This window comes from Anomaloglossus baeobatrachus, chromosome 2 (genome assembly GCF_048569485.1).
Source record: "Anomaloglossus baeobatrachus isolate aAnoBae1 chromosome 2, aAnoBae1.hap1, whole genome shotgun sequence".
NCBI classification, from domain to species: domain Eukaryota; kingdom Metazoa; phylum Chordata; class Amphibia; order Anura; family Aromobatidae; genus Anomaloglossus; species Anomaloglossus baeobatrachus.
In genome coordinates this window covers 48,327,170-48,337,387 of record NC_134354.1, presented here as the reverse complement: position 1 = coordinate 48,337,387, position 10,218 = coordinate 48,327,170, and the positions used below count along the sequence as shown (strand labels likewise).

Here is a 10,218-nt window from a genome sequence, read left to right as displayed (position 1 = left end):
GCATGCGCAGTGGAAGAAACCGCATGCGGCGGCCGGATGCGTTTTTTTCCGCATCGCGCCGCATCCGGCGTCCATAGGCATGCATTGAAAAATGCGCCACAGCGGCCGGATGCGGCGCGATACGTTTTTTTTTTCCGGAGCAAAAAACGTTGCAGGCAACGTTCCATCCGGCCGTGGCATCGGCTAAATCTGCCGCATGCGGCAAAAACCGGACCGAACGCAGGCCCATGCGGCACTAATGTAAGTCTATGCAAAAAGAAACCGCAACCGGCGGCAAAAAAAACGTTTGCGGTTTTTCTGCAGAGCGCCGTATTGTGCCGCAGAGCAAAAACCGGATGTGTGAAAGTAGCCTAAGTAGCATATGGTTTTCAGTCATGAGACTGATTGATCCTCAAAGGACAAGCGAGAAAGAGCCATGAGTCAAGACTAGATGAGTTGATCCAGCTTCTCCAAACCACAGAAATTTCGATAAAGCTCAACGGCAGGACAACATGGATTCATATCGATCCACCGGAGCTGCATTGAGCGTTCTACTCATATTTATCCTTTTCAAAAAGACCTGTACAGTCTCAGACTATCATTGCCGAAACAGTTAGAAGAGAGGACTTAGAGAGCCTTGAGACATGGGAAAGTCCAACTACAAAGGGTAGGGACTCGCCTAGGGGTCCTTGGTCTCAAACTGGTGAAGAAACCCCTTTCCCCTCTCCACCCATGCCTCAACGTTCAGTCAGGCAGGTTTTCCCAACAGATCGTTCTTCCTCTCTTCTTAAGGGAACGTAGTACCCTTAGTATTTGAAAATGGCAGAAGTGAGTCAAAGGGGGGACTGTTGAGGGTACGAATTGAGTAAGCTAAAATACTTAATTCAGCCATTTCATAGACCCAAAAATGTGGTATAGTTGATGTAACCTAAGAATTTATAAATGTTTTTGTCTCCTACTAACTCATATATGAATATATTCAGTGATTTTCCTTAATACAAAATGCTAGTAGCGAAATTGGAGGGAACCCCACCCCATTTTTTCAGTTATTTAAGACGTGGGTCTTCTCTATTTTGCTAACCCGTCAAAGTAAAGCAGGCATTATCAGGTAGGGAAGGGCCATGGATATTGGCCCCTTCCCAGCCGGATATCAGCCCCCAGGTGTCTACTTTACCTTTGTCCGATTATCAAAATAAGAGGGACCCCATGTAATTTTTTTTTTTTTTAATTTAAATTAAAGGCTTGGGAGGCCAGGGAAATCCATGAAATTGTAGAAAACCATGCCCAAATGAATTGGAACAGTAACGAACTGCTATTAACCTTTGCCAGGTACTGACTACAGCTCACATCAGAACCACAGCATTTAGCTGAGCGTACTGTTGTGCTGCGGTTCTGATGAGAGTTGCAGTCAGTACCTGGCAAATGTTAACAGCTGTTCTTTACTGTTCTCATTCATTTTAGCGCTGTTTTCTACCATTTCACTGATTTCCCTGCCCATCTCAGCCCTTAATAATAATGTAAAACAAAACTTTTCAGCCTCCAAACGCTGAACTTGAACATGGACATACCTGAGAAGTCCACGCTTGAGTTTGAGACACGGACGCTAGGTGTCCAGTATGAACACCGAACTTCACTATTTGGGTTCGCTCATCACTAGTGGGCACAAATGGTGATTACCCGTACAGCACACACATATATAACCTGAAAAGCTCTTGTGTAGAACTGATATTACCAATATATGGTCACTGTATGGTGGTATTATCAGGCCTAGTACAGTGGGATTGGTTTAAAGTGTTTAAAGCCCCGTATGGGCTTTTTTTAAATTATTGCTCTGCAGGGCTACTTTGCTTATCTTGACTGTGTGGGTAAATTGGGAATAAAGGCCTTGTAAGGGCCTTTTTTAAAATTGATGGTCTGTGGAGAATCTCTGAAACTCATCTTTAAAATTTTTTGTTTCTTCATTTACTTGCTATCTAACCATAATTGCTATGATGACCGAAACCCTTTAAGTCATTTGCAGAGCCACATTTGTTTGCAGGGCAGTTTTCTGCTCTTACCCACATTTAGCTTCCCTTTTCAGCCCCCTAGCCCTTACTACAAACATTTTACAGCATAGAACTTTGGGTCCCCATTGAATTGTGTGGGGTTCGTTGTCCGGGGTCAAGTTCAGTTCCCGAACCAAAAAATTTTTTCAGTCCGTGCAAGTTCGGGGAATCCAAATATCCACGGGTCCGCTAATCCTTACTAAAGACTTTTAATAGATATGAAAGAATTCAACTTGTATTGTACAAAAATTCATATTCTTCCGAAAAAAGATTTTTTGCAATTTGCCTGCCAGCTGCAGCCACAGTTTTACTTTAGCTTTCTCCACTTGCAGCCATCTTCTGTCTTCTTCATCCTGGGTTGGAACTTCCAGCTCGACCAGGCTTCTGATGTTTTTTGGGCCGTGGTGCACGTTGTCACTGATGTGCATCTCCAGAAGCAATAACTAGACCTGGGCAATTCAAGTCATAATGTTCAGATATCATGATGTGCACCATGACAGTATGGTGTGCAGTGACAAACATCCTGGTCAAAGTGTAGGTCTCAGTCTCATTGTGAAACAGGCCAAAGAGGATGTGCATGATTAATGGGAACCTAACATTTGTGGCAACTATAAGCCACCATGTGTTTAATGACTACATAAAATATTCCCTCCTGAGTGATGTGTACATTCTGCTGTATTGTAAAGAGTAACAAAAGCTCGGATACACTGCAACATATTATTTACTGACTTCTTTATTCATTTCATTCAAGATGGGTAAAGTAGAAGTTCAATTAGAAGTCATGGCAATATTCTTAAAAAAATGCCCCGATATTAATGATATCAATGGGCGATGGGACTCACAAAGAGTTGGCCTTCAGGACTCAGGAGAGGAAAAACCCCCAGTGGAGGAAACCTCTAGGGAACCTTGACTGAAGGACTGCCCTTCCCTTGGGCTGTAGATGGTCATTGATGAGAACAGAAACCGAGCCTGGAATCTGTCTCGTGGTGCAGTAGGTAACTCACATGTTCTGTGAGTGCGTCTAGCTGCGTAAAGTCCAGTACATATAGTACCCAGTGGTTGAGAACAGAAACCGAGCCCGAAATCTGTCTCATGGTGCAGTAGGTAACTCACATGTTCTGTGAGTACGTCTAGCTGCGTAAAGTCCAGTACATATAGTACCCAGTGGTTGAGAACAGAAACCGAGCCCGGAATCTGTCTCATGGTGCAGTAGGTAACTCACATGTTCTGTGAGTACGTCTAGCTGCGTAAAGTCCAGTACATATAGTACCCAGTGGTTGAGAACAGAAACCGAGCCCGGAATCTGTCTCATGGTGCAGTAGGTAACTCACATGTTCTGTGAGTACGTCTAGCTGCGTAAAGTCCAGTACATATAGTACCCAGTGGTTGAGAACAGAAACCGAGCCCGGAATCTGTCTCATGGTGCAGTAGGTAACTCACATGTTCTGTGAGTACGTCTAGCTGCGTAAAGTCCAGTACATATAGTACCCAGTGGTTGAGAACAGAAACCGAGCCCGGAATCTGTCTCATGGTGCAGTAGGTAACTCACATGTTCTGTGAGTACGTCTAGCTGCGTAAAGTCCAGTACATATAGTACCCAGTGGTTGAGAACAGAAACCGAGCCCGGAATCTGTCTCATGGTGCAGTAGGTAACTCACATGTTCTGTGAGTACGTCTAGCTGCGTAAAGTCCAGTACATATAGTACCCAGTGGTTGAGAACAGAAACCGAGCCCGGAATCTGTCTCATGGTGCAGTAGGTAACTCACATGTTCTGTGAGTACGTCTAGCTGCGTAAAGTCCAGTACATATAGTACCCAGTGGTTGAGAACAGAAACCGAGCCCGGAATCTGTCTCATGGTGCAGTAGGTAACTCACATGTTCTGTGAGTGCGTCTAGCTGCGTAAAGTCCAGTAAATGTCGTATCCGGTGAAGAGAACAGAGACTGAGCCCAGAATCTGTCTCATGGTGCAGTAGGTAACTCACATTTTCTGTGAGTGCGTCTAGCTGCAGAAAATCCAGTAATTGTCGTATTCAATGGTTGGGGTCAGAAACCGAGCCCGGAATCTGCCATTTTTTGTTGGTGTAAATTTGTCGTCTCCAGCTGGATCCCATGTTCTTTGTGGGAACACAGCGAGACGCCGCTCTTCCTCACCTGCAAGATATGTTACAAAATCAGCAAAACAGTAAAGATTAATATATGCACATGGATACAGATTATAATGGTTGGGGCAACAGAAGAAATTTACATGTAATCCATTATCTCTAGATTATACGCACTTTGTAATATATAGTCTGCATTATTTAATGTCTATATTCAGGTATGTTGTACACCCTATCAGTGATGTGATGGGAATAGTACCCTTCAATATTATTTTTTGATCTTGTATGAGCAGATTACAGTTTTCCAGCAATCCCTCCCTCATGGTACATATACAGCGCTCCACCCTGTTTCTTATAACCCCTTGAAAAAGCTGTGATGGCGAAACGACTGTCAGAGCTGAAGTGATGGCCCGGCATCTCTGCTACTATAGCATGTCTAAACGTACATGGCACTGCCATAAGTATTTGTTATTCATTTTGTGCATTAATAAGGCTTAGTATCAGTAGAACCACTTCCTTATGGCATTTGGTAGTAAAATTGATTTCCGATATTGAGCAGTTTTTATTAAACAATCAGCTCTTTTGATTTAGTACATTTCTATTTTATGCCAGTATTGCTGTATGTGCATATTGTGATCATAATTAAATATTCATCTTATTGTTTTTGCCGTGACCACCCTCTCTTCTTCGTGTTTTTAGTTTTAGCCAAGTGATCAGCCATTTTTGTGATTTCTTAAACATAATTTATATTGTTCTTTATCATATATGTGATTCAGGAATGACAACAACCCATTCTCATGTAGACCAGCAAGTCTTGGCTCACACCATAAAGGAAAATAATGCTTTCGTTGTTTAGGTCATTTGTGCCCAATTTCTAATTATTTAGCCTATTGCCCGTTAATACTAATACAAAATATATATCATAAAACATACGTAGAAGCACTAAAAACGTACATTTGGTTTTGGCCGAAAAAGGCCAGAAGTTTCTGACAGACAGATGTCATGGAGGCTTTAGCTCTCGCAATGTTTTTTTTTTCGAGGACCTCTCTCTTTTCGGCCATCGGTTCATGAGGAACATCATCACTTGCAATATTTATTGCACCCTCTCGTTCTTCTGTAAGGAGTAACATAGAAATTAGCATTAATAAAATGAAAGCTTCTATATATTTGCTAAAGAATATCAGTATTATATAGATTATATAACCTTTAAAGATAAGTGTGAAAATAGAAGGATCAACCACCAGTTAATCTCTTTACTATATATATATATATATATATATATATATATATATATATATATATATATATATAGCATTTTTTCTATTAAATACTGGATATAAAAACCTGAGGACGTACTGTTAGAGGCGATGATCTCATCCTCATCTGGGACATTATTGATGATTACGCAAAAAGGGCCAGGCGTAGAGATGTCGATATCTTCAAAGACATCTTGATTTTCGTCCATCAGTCCTTGAGGAGCATAATCAATTACATTTGTGATTCCATCCTCTTGTTCTTCTGTAATATAAAACATTGAAATTAGCGTTACTAGAACACAATTTCTATATGTTTGTTAAAGACCCACCCCAGTGTTTGCTTTTTATTGAGTGCTGCTTTAACTCTAAGCCCCCTGTCCCGTTCTTATACTCACCCTCTGGCATTTTCATGCTTTTTCAGTGCCCCTATGGTCCCAATCGCCATCTTGTGACTGTAATTTCTGACTGGCCAGAAGTCAGAAGTTACATCACAAGCTCCCAAAGCATCTCTATGAGTCTATGAGAGCCGGAACAAGGCCAGAATGAGGCTCTCATAGACTTATATTGAGTTGTGACCTCCGGGCGCCTCCATAAAACACTGGAGCTGTCAGCAGGTCACAAATCACAGGAGACCGATCGGAGTGCCAGTGATAGAAGATGAAAGCTGCAGCAGATGAGTATGAGACACGAGGCAGAAGACTTAGACTTAATGCCCCACTTCAAGAAGAATATTAATATTCTATAAGTTTTGTAACAGAAGAGTATGAAAACAGAAAGAATAAACCACCGATGTGAACGCTATATATAGGGATTAAACACTTCTTTGAGAGACTTTATTAATTGGCCATTTTTCTTTCTGTTAAGGCTACTTTCACACTTGCGTTGAACGGCATCCGTTGCTATCCGCCACCTTGAGGAATTACGGTAACCGTTGCAGGAAACCATTTGATTCCTCATACACATCTATTAGCTACGGATAGCAACGGATGGCCTTGCGTTGCATCCGTTAGCCGACGCCGCGTTGCATCCATCTGGCGGATGGAACGCCGCATGTAGCGTTTTTCTGCGCTTGGCAAAGTGTCAAAAAACGCAACCTGCAGGATTCCGTCGGCGTCCGTTGTTTTTGTAATGGAAGCCTATGGTGGCGGATTCCGTTAGAATCTGTCATTTGACGGATTCAGTTAACGCAATAGTCTTTACACAACTGCGCATGCCCAGATGTGTAAAGTCAAGAAAAAAAAACTATAACAGATTGCGTTATTTTATACAATCCGTTGCATTCGTTGTGCCACTATATGCAACGCATCTGTTGCATGTGTCACACAACGCAATGCAACGGATGTCGTTCAATGCAAGTGGGAAAGTACCCTAAGACTTTCTAAAATCCTGAGAACTTACTGTCAGAGGCGATGGTCACATCCTCATAGTGGTCGATATCGGTTATGACATAATGAGGGCCAGCTGTAGAGATGTTGTTTTTTTCTATGACATCTCTCGTTTCGGCCATCGGTCCACCATCATTTAAATTCGTCATTTCATCCTCTTGTTCTTCTGAAACACAAAACACTGAAATTAGCATTAATAATATTTAAACTTTATAGGTTTGCTAAAAATATAATAATTATACAGGTTTTATCATCTCTTAATGGTCCAGTTAAGTATGAAAATGGAGGGCCCAAACCCTCAGAGTAACCGTTACGTATTGGGTTTCTTCACCTACATCCTCCTTTTAGAAATAATTTGTAGTTGGAAGCTTTTATTGTTAAATACATGTTATAGTACATGATAAAAGCTGGAAAACTTACTGTCAGAGGAGACGATCACATCTTCATATGGGTCCATATTGATTGCGACATAATGGGGGCCAGACATAGAGATGTCGGTGGTTGTGAGGACATCTCTCTGGTCATCCATGGGTCCATGAGGAGCACCATCATCTATAAGAGGTGTTTTCTCCTCTTTTTCTCCTATAACAGAACATTGAAATCAGCACTACAAAAGGAAAACCTTCTATACATTTCTTCTAGATTCTTCCCTCTATGTCTGCGGTACATTCACGTGCAACATCTACTAAGAAATTTTTACTTTTATGGGTTTTTTTTTCTTTTTAATATATGTCATGTCTTGAAAGAGACGGATCAGAATGTCTCTAGAGTAATTATCCAGCTTTACAATGTGGACTGCGTCCATCTAATATATAAAGCTGTGTGTGTGTGTGTGTGTGTGTGTGTGTATGTGTATGTGTATGTCCGCTAAAGGAATCCGCACCGTCGCATTTACAATCACAAAATTTTGCACAGACACCCCATGTGACTCAGGGAACGTTATAGACTATGTTTTGACGTGGAAATTTAACCCCGCGCTTTATAGTTACTCTCCAAAAATCCTGCCTCCATTAAAATCAATGTAGCTGCAAGCTATTAGGTTATTAATAGGAATTGTAATTGGTTGCTATAGGAACAATGGACATTCAGAGTATAAGAAGCTTATGTGTGAGGTAATAAGATGTCGGTGGGGAGACAGATAGAAAGAGACAGACAGACACAGACAGACAGACAGGGAAAGAGACAGGGACTGGGAAAGAGACAGAGACTGGGAAAGAGACAGAGACGGGGAAAAAGAGACGGGGAAAGAGACGGGGAAAGAGGCAGAGACGGGGAAAGAGGCAGAGACGGGGAAAGAGGCAGAGACGGGGAAAGAGGCAGAGACGGGGAAAGAGGCAGAGACGGGGAAAGAGGCAGAGACGGGGAAAGAGGCAGAGACGAGAAGTCTTTGTATAGACCCCAATATTACTGTCGTTTAGGCCGTACTTACCGCTAGGATTAGCCCCACTCTTTATATCATCATCATCCGTGGAATATCGACTTGTAATCTGTATCCAGAATTTACTCTTAATCAGATGTCTATAAAAGGATAAAACAAAAGTCAATTGATAAAGTAAGCCATATCTATGTTCTACAGAATCTTATAAAGACATAGATTTTTCTTCATCTATTCCTATCTGCAGTAAATTTTGATATCTCTGACAAATTAGCCTTTTCTTTTTCTCTAATTTACCGAAAAGTCCATTGTGCCTGCAGCGGGTCAGACCAAGTTTAGGAGCCACCAAATCGCTACAGTAGATTGTACCCTTTACTAAATGGTGTGATAACCTGAACATGTGATATTTCATATATAGGCTCTTGTGTGGCCCATAATTCATTCTAAGACTTACCCACATAAGATGATACAGATGAAACCAAGGAAAAATCCACTCAAGACGAGAACGACAGCAGATATGTATAACGCTGTATAGTATTCTAAAGGGAGAAAAGATGAAGAACACATCTGATATTTAGAGCTACTAATATATACATTATATTTTGCACCTAATTTACTTAAACAAACCTAGGACCATCCCTCTGAGTAAGGGGACGCAGACACAATACAGATCTGTCCACCATAGGTTCAGCCGGAAGATATTTCTCCGGACTCCTCCATACACAGGAGCGCTAACTCTACCGACCGCACCCGAGTTCTCTGTAAGAAAGCCGCTGGTAGACTCCTCTGGGGCCGGCTTATTTAGCTGAGAACAAAAGGAGCAATACTTGGAAATTGAACATTGGATTGTGGGCAGTGCTGCCGAGATTGGCTCTCCTTAGTCTCATGTGTATATGGAGGCCTGAACTCCAGGACTGAACAGATCAGGACAATAGTAAATCCCAACAAGTGGAAAAATTCCCCAATTACCATAAATTTGTAATTATTTCCCCCAAAAGTATTAATAAAACCCACACTGATGGAGATCAGGGACACATGTGACTTTTTTTTTCCCTCTTACAGGGGATCTTCATTCAAGTTTACAGTTTGTTTGAGGGCCTGCAATAGGGAATAGATGATGGGAGAAGACTCCTAAAATTACAAGATTCCTCCATGAAATGTATCATCTGAGTTACTAACAATAACCCCATAATGACTGAATATTTGGTAAAGCACTTACCTGCAGGGATCAAAGCCCTGGAATCATGGCGGCTGGTGTTGATAGGCGCGCCTTCTACAGATGCTAATAGCAAACTGACAAATAGAAGAATTGCAAATTGCATTTTAGCCGGGAGGAATATCGCTTGTTGTGTAGTACACAGTCAGCCACTCCAGACAAAGCCTCTGCCTGCAGCGTCGCTCAATAGAACCACACGGGCAGTGACATCACAATGGTGGCCTCATGTGACATCACGGAATGTGACCATCATCAGGACAAAAGTAGTAAATGCAATAGGCAGGGCAATACTGGAAAACTGAAGGATTAGAGGATTTTCTGATTAGATTCACATTAAAGGCATCAAAACTATGAATTAACACATGTGGAATGAAATACTTAACAAAAAAAGTGTGGAAAAAAACCTGAAAATATGTCTAATATTCTAGGTTCTTCAAAGTAGCCACCTTTTGCTTTGATAACTGCTTTGCACACTTTTGGCATTCTCTTGATGAGCTTCCAGAGGTAGCCACCGGAAATGATATATATATATATATATATATATATATATATATATATATACATACATACAGTTAGGTCCAGAAATATTTGGACAGTGACACAAGTTTTGTTATTTTAGCTGTTTACAAAAACATGTTCAGAAATACTATTATATATATAATATGGGCTGAAAGTGCACACTCCCAGCTGCAATATGAGAGTTTTCACATCCAAATCGGAGAAAGGGTTTAGGAATCATAGCTCTGTAATGCATAGCCTCCTCTTTTTCAAGGGACCAAAAGTAATTGGACAAGGGACTCTAAGGGCTGCAATTAACTCTGAAGGCGTCTCCCTCGTTAACCTGTAATCAATGAAGTAGTT

General features: G+C 41.4%; 1 protein-coding gene across 1 annotated transcript; it reads right to left on the bottom strand.

The window, feature by feature from the left end:
* Positions 1 to 2,812: 2,812 nt before the first annotated feature.
* LOC142282579 (uncharacterized) lies at positions 2,813 to 9,648 on the bottom strand. The gene is made up of 8 exons (XM_075332997.1): positions 9,361 to 9,648; positions 8,596 to 8,680; positions 8,196 to 8,284; positions 7,187 to 7,348; positions 6,780 to 6,932; positions 5,482 to 5,643; positions 5,080 to 5,239; positions 2,813 to 4,177 (listed from the first exon to the last, which is right to left on the bottom strand). Exons 1-8 carry the CDS (start codon positions 9,461 to 9,463, stop codon positions 4,174 to 4,176), a joined length of 918 nt encoding a protein of 305 aa, XP_075189112.1. The 5' UTR covers positions 9,464 to 9,648; the 3' UTR covers positions 2,813 to 4,173.
* Between the last annotated feature and the right edge of the window lie 570 nt (positions 9,649 to 10,218).